Genomic DNA, 16,311 nt, shown 5'->3' on the forward strand with positions numbered 1-16,311 from the left:
TTGTTTTCATAAAGTTAAACAAATAAAAAAGTTAAACAATAAAAATTAAGCAATAAAAGTTAAACAAATAAAATAAATTAAACAATAAAAAATAATTTGGGGTAGCCCCATCCTCCACTCCCCTCAAAATGCAAAAAGGTCCATCCTCCATGTGATGATGATGTGACGTCTACGTGACGGCCCATCCTCATGGGAATGAGCCTCTCCATACCCTCTACTCTAAGCCAATAAGTTTGACTCTTCTGATTTTGAACATTGTATTTTTAGTCAAAGTTGAATTTAAAACAGTATTTCGATTTATGTTCCTACTTAAGAAACCAATAATTAGTTCTACGGTCATATAATAATAATAATAATAATAATAATAATAATAATGACTAATTTTATATATACCCTTACGAAAATGAAAATTTATATATATACCCAATTAAAACTAAAAATATCATATATACCCATGCAAAATAGTTAAAATATCAAATAGACCTAATTTATTAAAAATAATCTAATAAAAGATTTTTACCCCTATTTTAACAACTTTGTAAGGATTTATAATTTTGCATATATATATATATATATATATATATGATATTTTATAAGTTTGTAGAGATATATATATATGAAATTGACCCTAAGAAAGATTAATTGACTCTTGATTTATAACATTTTCTTTTTAATCAAAATTGAATTCGAAAACAATATCTTGGTTTATGCACTTACTTGAAACACTAGTCGTAAGTTCTAAGGTTATATAGTAGCAGTAATAACTAATAAGATCATTTACATCTCTTACATCAAATTCTGTAAGAGTATTTTTTTTTTTAGTATAAAAAATGGTTATAAGTGGAAGAGAAAGAAAAACGTTAGTGTTTATCTGTATATTTGTGGAGACAATGTTTACCTTCTATAAATTTTTAATATATTTTGAAAATGATTGTGAGTTGAGAAGAGAGAAAAAATAATGATAAAGATATAAAAAGTATTATTTAATTGAAAGAATAGAAAAAATGTATTGATTTTTAGTGTACTTGTAAGGTAGAAATGGTGGAACGGAAGTGAATGCTCTGATAAAACAACTATTTTTGTTTATAATTACCTATTAGAAAAACACGGAGCCAACTTTTTAAGATATATTATTAATGTGGGGGTAGCTCACTTGATAGAGGTATATATTTTTTAAAGAAAATGTCTTAAAATAGCTATAGTAAGGAAAAACAAATAAACAAAAGTAACTTTCACTGCTAACTTTTTCTTAACGACAAATTTCAATCAATCAGACTCCGTTAATAAGAAGCTAGACAAAGGACACAACATACAACAGGAAAGGAAATAATACTTCAAAGAAAATCCATGTATTCTAATCTACTTTAGCCTTTTCGCCCTATATTTCACCCATAAGAAACTAAAAGATTTAACTTCGTTGGTGATATCGTCCACTTTTAGCAAAGATAATGTTGTTTCGGGTTTTCCATATGATCCAGCATGCCAACGTAATGATTGACTGAAACGCTCTTCGCCTCTCATTTGAACCCAACACAGAGGTGTGAATCTCGAAGAGGTTGCGAACCGAGGACACATCATCGAATCTAAACCACACCATTACTCGTCTAGTTCCAAATTATGGAAGCAATAAAACAAGATGCAAAAAGATGATTTGCGGATTCGTTCGCCATATTGCATAAAGGGAACATTGAAGGGCCGACTAAAATACCTATTTTCCTTAACACTTTTGCGGTGGGCAGGCGATTCAATAGTAGCCTCCACCTGAAGGAATTGAGTTTAATGGGAACCCAAGAATTCCAATCCCACACATCTTTCACGTCCTTCGCATTCGTAGCCGCAATGATGGATTTCATGGAAGAGACCGAAAACGAACCGCTGCTAAGTCAGATATCAGTTATGCAGGATCGCCCTGGTTACGGGTCGCGTGTTACAACAAGTTAAATATTAATTTTTAATTCCTACAATATGGAAATATGCATATTAAATCTTACGTTTTGATCCAAATGTAATTAAACCCCGCAATATGAGCAATATACATTCGTCTGTTATATTATATATGTGGTTGATTGTTATGTGTCGGTGTGAATATATTTTTAATTATATTTTAAGCCCTTTTTAACACTTTAGTCAAGTTTTAAATTTATAAAACACGATATTTTACTGACACCAAACACACATATGGGCAAGTGCACCCATCGTGAGCGTAGTATAGCGTTGGTAAGATACCGAGGTCGTCCAAGGACACAAGAGCTTTTAATACTGGTTTATCCTCAACGTCTAATCAAATCAAAAGTTTAGAAAATGTTTTAAATATGAAAATAAAAACTAAAAATGCTGAAAAATAAAATAGAATAAAAATAGATAGACAAGATGAATCACTTGGATCCGACTCGCCTTTAGTGTAACCTTTGATGATTTCCGCACTTTTGCACTTTTTAAGAGATTATCTTAGTTATAGTAGTAGGCCCCTCTTTTGAAGGTGACGTTACCCTCTGTAGGATCGTGTATTTGACCCGAACGAGTCGTTCAGATGAGTTTTGATCTATTTCAGGTGCGGAAAACAAGAAATAGACTTAGATACAGCTTAATCTTCACTCTAAACACTGATAGATTGAAATAGCAGCAATTACAATCAGTCTTCACACCGGCAGCACCTCGGTATGGAATTCAAGAACTTACACACCTGTTATGAGATTCCGCTCGAACCACATATATATAGCCGAGGTGATTCCGCTTGAACATGCTCAAGCGGAATCAACATTATAAGCGGAACCTCTACAAACAACTCAAGCGGAATCATAACATGTGGTTTCGCTTGAAATGACTAGGTGTCATTTCAAGCAGAATCAGCCTATATGACATCTAATTCTGCTATTTTCTCGTAAATCGTGCCCTGATCTATCCTATCTAGCATAAGACTTGATACAAGACGAAGTCGACAGATGCATGCACTAACAGACCCCCCCCTCAGATGTTGACGAGTCGTACGTGTCGAGTCTTCGCATCTTCAGTCTTGATCAGTCTCTGGGCTTCACTCTCTTTAACAACATCAACAGACTCCCCTTAACAATGTGCTGGCATTCCTTAAGTTCGTCAGCATCATCTGCTTCAGGATCGACATCTGGCTTTTCACAGGTTCAAATCGTCGCCTGGCTCAAACTTTGTCCATTGAGATCTCAGGTATCGGAACCTGACTCTTCAAGCTCAAGCTTCTCAGGATCGATCGACCTGGGTCTACTAACACTCAGCTTTGACGTTGTTCCAAGATCGTCACCTGGCTCACATTCAGCTCAGATTATCTACATAATCTCTACTCCTCAAAGTAAATTCCTCATTTAATCTCAATATGTATGCATTAACTCAAACTCTTCCTCAAATCAAAACAAACCTCTGATGAACCTCATGTAAATTTGTTTAAAAAAAACATTCATTTAAGAAAAAACTCCCCGTCACAAATTGGTCATCATGTTTAGCACTCGAAATTTTGAAAATCAGCTTTTCAATACCAGTTGTCGAAAATCTTTTTGAATTTTTCAAAATTTATGCTAAATAACACTAAAAATCTTTTTGGAGTTTTGTAATAAAAGAAATGTAATGCAGAAAAGAAATATTTACAGACACTATTTTTGTGAGTTTGTGTAAGAGGATCATATCAGTATATGAGACAAATCACTAACACCGTTAAGCTTCATTTCATTTTCAGTTTTAAACAATTCACCTAGATTGTCAGTATATTGGTCCACTTAAACTTTTACACAAAGTTCAATTGTTCCGAGATACGATATTAATGTCTTAGTGAACTTAAACTTATTCGCGTGTCCCACTACTTGAATATACTCCCGTATCCAGATCCCAATATTCAGTCTTACAGGTGAGTATACCACAGATGATATCTGTAAAGGGGTTAGGTGCGAAACCGTGAGAGCTCAGGTCAGAACTTCCGTTCAGCAGAGAGATGACGCTTCGGCTTTAGGTGTGTCCCCTTTAGAGGATCTTTTGATTCAACAGCAATGACTATCAATTTTATTGTTTCATCAATTTGCTGAGGGCGGCGCTTTTTCAAGCATTTGCGGAAAGTATTATACGGGGACTAGGTCAGAATTTCCATTCAGCAGAAGTCCTGGGATAATACCCCAGATATCACTGAGTATAAAGACCTAGTATCTCAGAAAGAGGGACCTTTCAAACAAGATTTCGGGGGTTTTTGTAACGTTCCGGTTTCGTTTTCCAGATTCATGTTCTGAGCAATGGAAGCCGGAGTAGTTTGAGTAGTAAACGCGTTGTAGAAATCGTTATCCATGTTTTAGTGATCAAATTTCTAAACACAGTCAAGTTCAAGCGGAATAATCCAGATACAGTTCAAGCGAAATATCAAGCTTTCCTTTCAAGCGAAATAACCAAACCCTCTGGAGCGGAATCACTTAAACAACTTTCAAGCGGAATATCTGATTTTGCAGCTTGGAGCGGAATCAGAAGAATTTTGAAGCGAAATCAATACTTTGGAATGGAACCATTGAATTCAAGCGAAATCACATGTTTTGCGTGGAAATCTCAAGCGGAATAACACTCTCGAGCGGAATCAGTCAAGCAATATCTTAGATTCGAGCGGAATCACGAATTGGTTCGTTCAAGCGAAATCACTTCGCAGGTCCATTTCACCCATTTTTACTACGAATTTTACTGTGAAACTTTCAAGGATTTGTTAATATGATGTATTACACTATCTGTAAAAAATTGAACCATTTTTTATCGTGAAATCTTGCTGAAATGATGAAAGAAGGTGTAGAAGATAGAAAATGCAATGAAATATAGCTGTAATCTGCAGAAATCCTCCTCCTGAGCTCTGATACCACTTGTAGGATCGTGTATTTGACCTGAACGAGTCGTTCAGAGGAGTTTTGATCTATTTCAGGTGCGGAAAACAAGAAATAGACTTAGATACAGCTTAATCTTCACTCTAAACACTGATTAGATTGAAATAACAGCAATTACAGTCAGTCTTCACACTGGCAGCACCTCGGTATGGAATTCAAGAACTTACACACCTGTTATAAGATTCCGCTTGAACATGCTCAAGCGGAATCAACATTACAAGCGGAACCTCTACAAACAACTCAAGCGGAATCATAACATGTGGTTTCGCTTGAAATGACTAGGTGTCATTTCAAGCGGAATCAGCCTATATGACATCTAATTCTGCTATTTTCTCGTAAATCGTGCCCTGATCTATCCTATCTAGCATAAGACTCGATACAAGACGAAGTCGACAGATGCATGCACTAACACCCTCAACCCAGTAGTTTGAGTCAGCAACGATACAATCCTAAAGGGTTGGATTATTGAAAGATAATTAATTAAGTTATTAATGCGTAATGTTGTAGGCCCCTCTTTTGAAGGTGACGTTACCCTCGGCTAAGTGGTTTGAGTCAGCATGGATACAATCCCAAGTAGCCGGGTTAATGTATTAATAGTAGTTTACATATGAGGGGATCAAGCCATTCGCACCCCCGCCATCCAATACTAGTGGGTATTGAAGGAGGTCCTAGTAAGCTTGACCCAGGTCCTTGCAGGACCTATACACTGAACAAGGCAAGAACCTTACCAAACCATTCCCTTAACCCCCGACTAGGTAGCCAACATTTCTCTATATAGACCGTAGAGATATGAATGGTGTAAATCTTCTATTTTATATAGACAGTAAAATAACGCCAAGACACCATGGACAAATGATAAGGAAGTTTCACCTTCAACATAAGAAACTAGTTATTAAAGTCATTAATACAAAACCAAATAAAAAGTGCGGAAAGATTATAAAACAAAAGTATTACACTAAATGCTTGTCTTCACCAAGTGATGTAAGAGACTTAGGCAAACATGGCCTTTGATTGTCAAGAACTCTTACTATTAATCTTGGATCCTGAGACTACTACACACACTCTATGATGGATGATGGTGGTGGATGTGGGTTGTGATGGTGGTGGAGTGTGGGTGAAGTGGGAGAGAGGTGGTTTGCCAAGGGATGCCTTTGAAGTGAACCAAGCACCCCTATTTATAGCCTGCACAGAAGCCCGGACACGACCCCGTGTCCATCCACTTTCTCTTTCTTCATTAATTGCAATTTGTCTGCATTAGCTCCACACGGCCCCGTGTGCAGAAGCGTATCTGTACTATCAAGATTTGCTTGGATTCTGCGAATCTTAGCGTTGACCACAGCCGTGTTGAGCTAGACACGCCCCCCGTGTTGGGAAATAGAAGCTTCTATGCTTTTGTTCTTTCTGCAGACACCTGAACACGCCCAGGTGTCCGCTGGGCACGGGGTCATGGTCCGCCTTCTGTTTACTTGTTTTTGCTTGGGAAGATGTTGTCGAGGGGTCGGGCATGCCACGTTTATTCCCTTTCTTGTAATTATGTTAGATTTTGCTGCATATTTGCTTCTTTTGTTCATTTACGCTCATTTAATCCTGAAAATACAAAAGGAAGACAAAAGGGCACTTTTTCCAACATTAGTACTAAAAATTAAAGGATTAGTTTTATGCCTCATTTGATGTAATTTATATGTTGCATTTTACACACATCAAATACCCCCACACTTGAATCATTGCTTGTCCTCAAGCAAAACTCTTTATAATGTGGCTTACACTCCCAAATGGAATGGGTAGAAGAGAAGTTTTGGGCTTGTCTTGAGTGTCGGGATTCCAAGATCTTTATTAGGTTTTATTTTTATGTTATTTACAATCCTATTCGTTATGATTTATTTAGAACGTTTCATAAGAGAAATTACTTACTTGGGCATAACATGCCTCTTTATAATTCCATTTATATACAAGTTCACATACCACACGGGAGATCACTCAACACTCGGCCGAAGATGTATTTTTGTGAAACACTCGAGACCGGCATGGAATTTACTTCTACCATATGCTTTCCAAGCAATCAATCCTCTTCCTTTTTAACTATACACCTTTGTAAATATCTAGAGGACTTGGGGAAGGGTTAGGCTTAGGTTAAAGGTAGGTGATTTTGGGTTAGTGGTTAGTAAAAAGGGCGAAAGGCGTAAAAAGCGTCGGTCGTCGTAAAACTTTTTGTTTTTGTGACTTTTATTCAAACGAAGAATTTTCAAATAAAGTTTCTTTTGAGGAACTTGTTTGTTTATTGTTATAATTCATCATTTTTTTTGTGATAAGGAATGTCACATGAAGACCGAGCTTTTTACTAAAATAAAGGGTTTAAAAATAAAAAGGTTCTGGTGCGTAAAGGGTGTTTGTTTTGTGGGTTTAGAAACGAAAAGGTTTAGACTCAAAGGGGTTAACTAGGGGGATTTTGGGTAGGTGGTAAAAAAATGAAAAATAATGGTGTTGAAAAGAAAAAGGGTTAGTCCTACTGCCTCCATCATTTACTTACTTGGGTTTAAGTTGGTAAGGACCGGGAATGTATCGTCATGGCAAGTTCTAGAGTCGTATGAAACCAAGCGGCTATTCACACAAGAAACGAAAAATGAGCATTTAATTTAAAGATGTGTATTGTATGCTCAATAAAGGCTCAAAACTCACTTTTTGTGGGAATGGGTTTTTAATGTGATCAAGTATATATAATCAAATTTTAACTAGATTTGTCATGCCGTTTCATAATTTTCTTATTTTGGATCTTTTTTTATCACGACGCTATCGGTTGTAAATTTGTAAAAATATAACCTTTTTAGAACTTGTTATTCCCAAATTAAACCAAGACAAGTAAAAAAAATGAAAAGTTTTAGAAAAAAATTGGGGTGATTAGCGGCTACAATAGAGTTTTGTGTAAGGCTTGTTATTAGGACTTGCAAAATTCAAGGTTTTAGCATCCCCCACCCCCACTTAAATTACACATTGTCCTCAATGTGTCCCAAAAATAAGTTTTTAGGTTGATTGAATGTGTAAAAATGTGTTTAAAAACAAAGTTTTATGTTACTGGCATCTGGACACGGGCCCGTGGTGACCGGGCACAACCCCTTGTTCAGATTGCCAGTATCATGGTTTACAGAAGGCTAGGCACGGGGGCGTGTTCAGTGAACACGGCCCCGTGTCCAGTTACCTGAACTGGGCATTTTCTGTAGATCATTGGGCACGGGCCGTGTTGGCGGAGCATGGCCCCGTGCTGAACTTGCTGTAATGATGAAAAATTGTCGGGAGGCTCTGTTTTTCTACATGGGTGTATGTTCAAGTTTCCCTTAGTGACCTCCATCATCCCGAGAGTGTTTTATCCATTACAACATCATCCAAACACCATTTAATAATTAGAAACCATCATTTCATTAAAGAGTGAATTACATAAGATTCTAGAAAATAAAAGCATAAACTAAATCTTAGATAAGTAGGTCAGGAAACGCAAGAAATCTAAAACCACAAAGAAGTCCTAGCCTATAGTTTATTTTAAGAGCAAAATTTCTGGGAAAAATAATTCTCGGTTGAATGCGGCATGAAGAACTTCTTTCCGGGGATGGCCCCTCATACATCATTGAGCCATTCCTCTATCTCCCGAGGGAGAAAAAGACGGGCTCATTGGCATCCTCGTTTTGAGGGGGTGTGACTTCCACTGGAACTTCTTGTAGATTTTCAAGAGGAGGCTCCGCGGGGATGTCATCCCACCCGGTGGGGTTAACGACTCCAAGCGCTAGGTTCCAATCCTCTTGAGGGAGGATTGGTTCCATGGGAGGTGTTACAAGAATGTTCAACCTCTGGTGCAAGATGTTGATTTCTTGAAAACTGTTTTCTAGCCCCACCGTGAGATAATTAATACGGTCGATTAGGACCTCTTCTACGGATGTCATTTCATCGAGAGCTTCCCGCAGTGCCATCACATAGCTCACAAGGGTTGCTTCGATGGAAGGCCTTCGTTCCCTACGACTGTTTCTTGAATGGGCTGAAGAGGTTCCACTATTCTGGCTTGACATTCTACGAAAAACAAGTCGAAAAGTTCAATTTAAATGAAACAGTACCTCGTAAATGGCCCCGTGCTCACTAAGCACGGCCCCATGTTGACCTCTCTGCAGATTTTTGGAACAAGAAATCTTCGAGCTTTAAATTATTTTTCTGACTTTTGAAGCATTTTTAAGCATAAATAACTTAAAACAGTGTTGTAAAACTTATTTTTAACAAGATTCCTTGAATACAAATCTAACAAATATAACAATAAAGGTTGAAACTATGGTGATTTCAAGCTCTAATGGAGGTGTTGAGGGGAAAATGAAGAAGAAGGCAATGGACAAAAGTAGAAAAGACAAGATGGTTGTTGAGAACCTTCTTTAGAATATACCTAGTATGGTATATGTGAAGATCCCACCAAATCTCTGTCTTTGGAATGGGTCCAAGAGAGCAGGAATCTTGTTGCATTTATAGAAAATGACAGCACGCTGGACACGGGCCCGTATTGACTGGACACGGCCCCGTGTGCAGACAAAATTCTGACACTTTTTGTCCGTATTCTGACCAAAAGTCAGACGGGAATCTTTGGGGGGACACGGGGGCGTGCTAACCTACACACGGCCCCGTGACTAGAAGTTGTTTATGAAGTTTTGTCTATTTTCAAGGAATTTATCCGGATCGGGTGGTTCTTTACTAGACGGAACAACACCGAAGTGCCTGAGATACCTAAGTTGCCCTAGTTTTAGACAAGAACGCAAGAGGTTATCGGAAAGGGTGATTCCTAAACTAAATACCGGTGGGCAAAACCAACCTTTATTTCCCTTATCCGGGCTCTCGTTAAAGAAGGTATATGTCGAATCGCTCAAGTCTATGTATGCATCGGTGGAAACCGATGGGGAATCTTTCACGGCACAATCGACACAGAAACGACTATCGCTCAAGTCCTTGTAAGAGTTAGAGGTGATTTCGGGAGCAACGATGTTGTTATAATCCGAATGCGATCTCACTAATTCTCCTTGATCGTCGTCTTGAGATGAATTAGTTATATCCATCTCAAGTTCTTTTATCCATCGGAGAATTAGTTCTTCCATTTGAAATAATTCTTCAAGAATCATTTCATCTCGAAAGGATGATTGGGAGCATTTGAGGGAGAGATAGGGATTGTTTTTACGTTCGCCCATCTTAAGGCTACAGGAAAACAATGGGTCTATATAGTGGGGTTTGTAATTTAAAAAATAACATTTTAAATATTTATGAGTTCCACCACATATTTGACACCACGTACCATAAGAGGAGCGAAAGTAAAAAATTATCAATATCACTCATGATTGCGTCAGAAATTACCAGCCGTCGGGATCTTACGGCTCTATTTTCAGTATCTGAAGCTTGGGCACGGGGCGTGTTTAGTGGGCACGACCCCGTGTTCAGCTACTGTCTGACTTAAAACAGGATTGTCAGTACCAAAGATTGGGCACGTGGCGTATTTAGCGGGCACGGCCCCATGCTGAGCTTCCGCAGAAATTAAAAATTTAAGAAAAATCCTAAAAAATAGAAAAATAAGAAAAACGATTAGGCCGTTGAATCCTAACTTTCATAAAATCCTTATGTCCCCGGCAGCGGCGCCAAAAAACTTGATGTGTGTCGGTGTGAATATATTTTTAATTATATTTTAAGCCATTTTTAACACTTTAGTCAAGTTTTAAATTTATAAAATACGATATTTTACTAACACTAAACACACATATGGGCAAGTGCATCCATCGTGAGCGTAGTATAGCGTTGGTAAGATACCGAGGTCGTCCAAGGACACAAGAGCTTTTAATACCGGTTTATCCTCAACGTCTAATCAAATCAAAAGTTTAGAAAAAGTTTTAAATATGAAAATAAAAACTAAAAATGTTGAAAAATAAAATAGAATAAAAACAGATAGACAAGATGAATCACTTGGATCCGACTCGTCTTTAGTGTAACCTTTGATGATTTCCGCACTTTTGCACTTTTTAAGAGATTATTTTAGTTATAGTAGTAGGCCCCTCTTTTGAAGGTGGCGTTACACTCAACCCAGTAGTTTGAGTCAGCAACGATACAATCCTAAAGGGTTGGATTATTGAAAGATAATTAATTAAGTTATTAATGCGTAATGTTGTAGGTCCCTCTTTTGAAGGTGACGTTACCCTCGGCTAAGTAGTTTGAGTCAGCAGGGATACAATCCCAAGTAGCCGGGTTAATGTATTAATAGTAGTTTACATATGAGGGGATCAAGCCATTCGCACCCCCGCCATCCAATACTAGTGGGTATTGAAGGAGGTCCTAGTAAGCTTGACCCAGGTCCTTGCAGGACCTATACACTGAACAAGGCAAGAATTTTACCAAACCATTCCCTTAACCCCCGACCAGGTAGCCAACATATCTCTATATAGATCGTAGAGATATGAATGGTGTAAATCTTTTATTTTATATAGACAGTAAAATAACGCCAAGACACCACGGACAAATGATAAGGAAGTTTCACCTTCAACATAAGAAACTAGTTATTAAAGTCATTAATACAAAACCAAATAAAAAGTGCGAAAAGATTAAAAAACAAGCCCCCGTGTCCGCTGGGCACGGGGCCGTGGTCAGCCTTATGTTTACTTGTTTTTTCTTTGGAAGATGCTGTCGAGGGGTCAAGCATGCCACATTTATTCTCTTTCTTGTAATTATGTTAGATTTTGCTGCATATTTGCTTCTTTTGTTCATTTACGCTCATTTAATCCTGAAAATACAAAAGGAAGACAAAAACGCACTTTTTCGAACATTAGTACTAAAAATGATTAGTTTTATGCATCATCTGATGTAATTTATATGTTGTATTTTACACACATCATTGATTTATTACTTAAAGCTACAATTAAAAGACTAACATTTAATAAAAATATATGCTGTATATATACTTTTTGAACATTATTATTATTATTATTATTATTATTATTATTATTATTATTATTATTATTATTATTATTATTATTATTATTATTATTATTATTATTATTATTATTAGTAGTTATGGTTATAGTTTCACAAAGTTACAATGCCACCCTTAAAAATAAATTTTCTCCAAACTATTTAGAACCACATAAATAACATATAATAATGTTAAGAGTGATAATTTGGAAGTTCGTTCCTATTCAAATCTAATATCATCATTACTGAAAAATTGCTTAAAATCTCAAATTTCAAATTTCAAATTATGATTACTATCATCAAGTTTATGATAAATACTATCAACTTTGTTTCAGTTATATAATCTCTATCTCAATATCTATACCTGATAAACAAAAAAGGGGCGCATGACACAATTGTAAGCATCCTTAATTTTTGTTTTGTCGCCTAAGCCGCATACCCATTTAATTTACACGTGGATCCTTACCCATTTCAAATTTACCAAATTTCCTTTTAGATATTTCCTTTAATAAATTCTTTGTTTCGTTTCATCAACCTTAGATATTTTCACTATTTTAACTTTATTGTTTTTTATAGCAAATTTTTTATTCATCATTATTTTGTTTCTATTCTTCTAAATTATGTATTAAAGAGATAGTGATTCTTATTTTCCTCTTTTGCCTATTTTGATGTTATATATTTAAATGTACAAAAATCAAATCAAATCTTACTAATTTAAGTTGTGTAATTTACGAGATTCTAACATAGTTTTTTGAACGGCTAATTTCTTTAATCCTCTGTCGTCTGTGAGACTTGAACCCAATACCTTTCCCTTTCCAATCTAGGTGTTTTAAAGGCTTTGTATTTACCAATGTACCATCCCAGTGGTGAGATTCTAGTTAAGTAATACTTTAATAAATATAAGATATTATAAATACCTAGATTATGTAACACAGATTACGAAGTTTTTTATATTTATTCCTGTGTTGTGTATTTAATTAATTTTTATTATAACATGATCATGATATGTATTATTAAAAGAATTAGCAAAAGAAAAAAAAATCCAGACAAATTTCACAAAAATCAAATTATTTTAGGACTCGCCCTAAGAATGCAAGGACCCGTCCGAGCTTAAAAAAATGTGTCCTTTAGGTCTTAATGAAATAACATGAAGACATGCAAAACCCCCCAAACACCCAAATTAGTGCAAACACTCCCCCCCCCCCCCACCCCTCCAATTTCTAACAAATTAATGCCTAAATAATCGACAATTAATGCCAAATAATCGACACTTAATGTCAAATAACACCTAAGTCCTAACTAATTGACAATTAACGGCAAATAATACGCAAATAATCAACAATCATATGCAAAATAACACACAAATAATCCACAATCATACACCAAATAACACGCAAATAATCAACAACTGATCAGTGCGGAGTCGGAATTTTGTGATCAGACAAAAAAGTGATGAGTCGGAATTCTTTTGGCTTCGCATGCGTGCGTCGGCAGCCAAAGAACTGCAACAATTTCAAGGGTGGTGCGTGGTGGGCTGTCGTTCAACTGTTTAATACTTCAAGGTTGTGCGTCAATGTTCCAGAGCGTTGTTTCAATATCCCAGTTTTCCAATTTCCGCCCAAACAAAGGCCCGAATATTGTTTTATTATTTTTTGAAATCAAATGGGTATTGTGCTAATTAAACCTAATGGGCTAACTTATAGAGTTTAAGATTAGTTTGTAAATGGGTCTATCAATATCTTGGTGTCTTGTATAGGTATAATATTTTTTTTTAAATTATAATATACATAGATTCTTTTTAAAAAAACGCACCCCTCGTAATCATGGGCTCTGGCCGGTGGTCCAGCTTGCCTACCCTCAGGGTCGCCCCTGCTACTTGGTTGACCGTTTAAACTGTTAAATCAATTTAACCGAGCAAATATTAAAATATGTTACATAAAATTTAAACACTTGTATACATAAAGTTTAATGGTTATACATTTTAGGGTAAAATGAAAACTCTTACAAGTTGTGAGAACTTAGAGAACTCGACCCTACAAAGGATATTTTCAAAAAAAAAAAAAAAAGGTTTTACCAAAAATCCTAAAATGAAAACTCTTACGAGTTGTGAGAACTTAGACAACCAACACGTGTTTATCCCGTTTGTTTTTGATACTTTTGGTTTTCTGACGCCAGAGATCGTGAACCTGCTTAGTCGAGTTCAAAGGGTCATGCATAGTAATGTTTTGACCCCGAGATCTATGGACGTAATTTTTAAAATACTTAGTTTTGTTATTCAAAAAGGGGTAGCGGCGCAGCTTGTTGCTCGTTTACCAACTATCTCGATGTAAATTCTTTGCAAATAATGAATAGTTTTTGTTTGATTTACACTACCTGTAAAAAACACTTATAACTGCTGTAAATGTTGATTCATGTTGATGTAATCAGATTTTTACAACAGCTATAACCAGGGCCGGCTCAAGCCCAAGTATTTTTAGGCTTGAGCCTTGGGCCACCAAATCTATAGGGCCTCAAGATTTAAAAAAAAAATTATATATTATATGGGTACGAGCCTTGTCATTAAAAGGTTTTAGCTTAGTTGGCGCGCATTTCATCTGTGTACCTAAGGGGACGGGTTTGAATCTCGTTTAGGACGATCGACTGTCTTTTATTCTTTTTGGATAAGAAAAAAAATAGGCAAGAAGGACCCCAATTTTGAAACTTGATTTAGGCCCCTAAAATGGTTGAGCCGACCCTGGCTATAACAGACTGAAAACACCAATTCAAAATTTTTTTTACAGCTGCATTTATAACATTTTAATGTAGGTATGTGCGAAGAATATAGGCAAAACTCATAAGAAAAGATAGAGTTCTCTCAATTCTCAAAATTCATAAAAGTTTTCTTTTAATCTAATCCATACATTATACAAGATTTAAGTATTTATAGACACGTTAAATACTTATCGATGCATCGGTCAATTATTGTTTTTTATAACGAATACAACCACCTCTTATCGATGCATCAGTCAATTGTTGTTTTTTATAACAAAAAAAAAACGATATGTTGGAGTGGTTGGAAAGATAATAAATATCTGGGGGCCACAAAAGCGAAAGCCACCAATACGTGGGTCCCACAATGTTCTATCAAAAAAGCTGTTTCTTGTCGTTTCTGATTTTTTTTTTTTTTTATTTTTGAACGGCAGATAAATTTTTTTGAGCGGCTTGTCGTTTCTGATTCTGAATATTTTCTCTGAAAGTAACTTTTATTAAAAAAAAAAAAAAAACCAACAGCACATAGACTACCAACCCAAAGTACGAACCAAACAAATTAAACAGCCATATATTACAAGCTGATTCTAAGCTGAAAGAAAGTTCTAAATATTACAGGTTAGTTTAATTTAATATAATATTAAAAGAAAAATGCTATATTTATTCTTATTCAGAACAAATATGTTTACGAGTTAATTGTTCGGTTAGTCTCTGTATTTTGCAAATCTTACACCATTGGTTCCAACATTTAATAATTACACAATTAATCCAAATTGTTTTCAAAGTATTACTTTTTTTTTTGAATGGCTGAATTTTATTAGAAGAAAAACACTTGCAAGACGCTAGGAAACAAAACAGATTATAAAACATTGAAACTACACCAATTTGACTAATTATCTAACGCGTGCATCTTTGCTCTATGTTTGATCCAAAGGAAACTTGTTGTTTTAATATCTACCCATAGTCTTGAGATGTCCACTCTTTTACCAGAGAAAACCACATCGTTCCGCAGTTTCCATAAGCTCCAGCAGACTGTTAAGATAATAGCATGCACCATTTTCTTCATAGCGGCCGGCCTGTTGATGTGATTATGAACCCGAAGAAGATCTGAAATATTGAATGTATAAATGGGCGAAATCGGGAGCCATCTAGACACCAAATGCCATACCACAGAGCTGATATAACATGATCCAAAAATGTGCTGGACCGTTTCGTCCTTTTCACCGCAGAGTGGACATACAACGGAAGCCATGGTAATGTTCCTTCTTGCTAGTGTCGTTCTAGTCGATAGACGATCAAGGTTCATGCGCCACCCGAAGATATTGACCTTGCGAGGAATCCATCCATTCCATTCGTATTTATCCAAGTCGGTATGCATGTTGTTGTTCTGAATCAACCTCTTTACTTCCTTAACCGAAAATTCGTTCGAGTGCTCCGAAGACCAGCCCCATTCATCCTTGGAATCAGATAAGATGACCCGTGAGATAACGTTGTTGAGTTCCGTGATTTCCACCATTTCCTGGTGGGAGAGAGGCTCGTGAGCCCAACACCACTTTGGGCCGATCACTTGTCCAGTTTTCGAGACCTCCAACCTTTCCCGTACGCAGCAACCTTTGAACTTTTCCAACAAGAATAGTGCAGAGAATCTTGAGTTTAGTGGTAAGTTCGCGACCCATGTGTCGGTCCAAAACTGAGTATCAAGACCATTACCCACATTACTCAT

General features: G+C 36.3%; 1 protein-coding gene across 1 annotated transcript; it reads right to left on the reverse strand.

Annotated features, from left to right (window-relative positions):
- Positions 1-15,477: 15,477 nt before the first annotated feature.
- LOC110944836 lies at positions 15,478-16,311 on the reverse strand. Its single transcript, XM_022186480.1, has one exon. It carries the CDS (start codon positions 16,309-16,311, stop codon positions 15,478-15,480), a length of 834 nt encoding a protein of 277 aa, XP_022042172.1.

This window comes from Helianthus annuus, chromosome 6 (assembly GCF_002127325.2).
Source record: "Helianthus annuus cultivar XRQ/B chromosome 6, HanXRQr2.0-SUNRISE, whole genome shotgun sequence".
NCBI classification, from domain to species: Eukaryota; Viridiplantae; Streptophyta; class Magnoliopsida; order Asterales; family Asteraceae; genus Helianthus; species Helianthus annuus.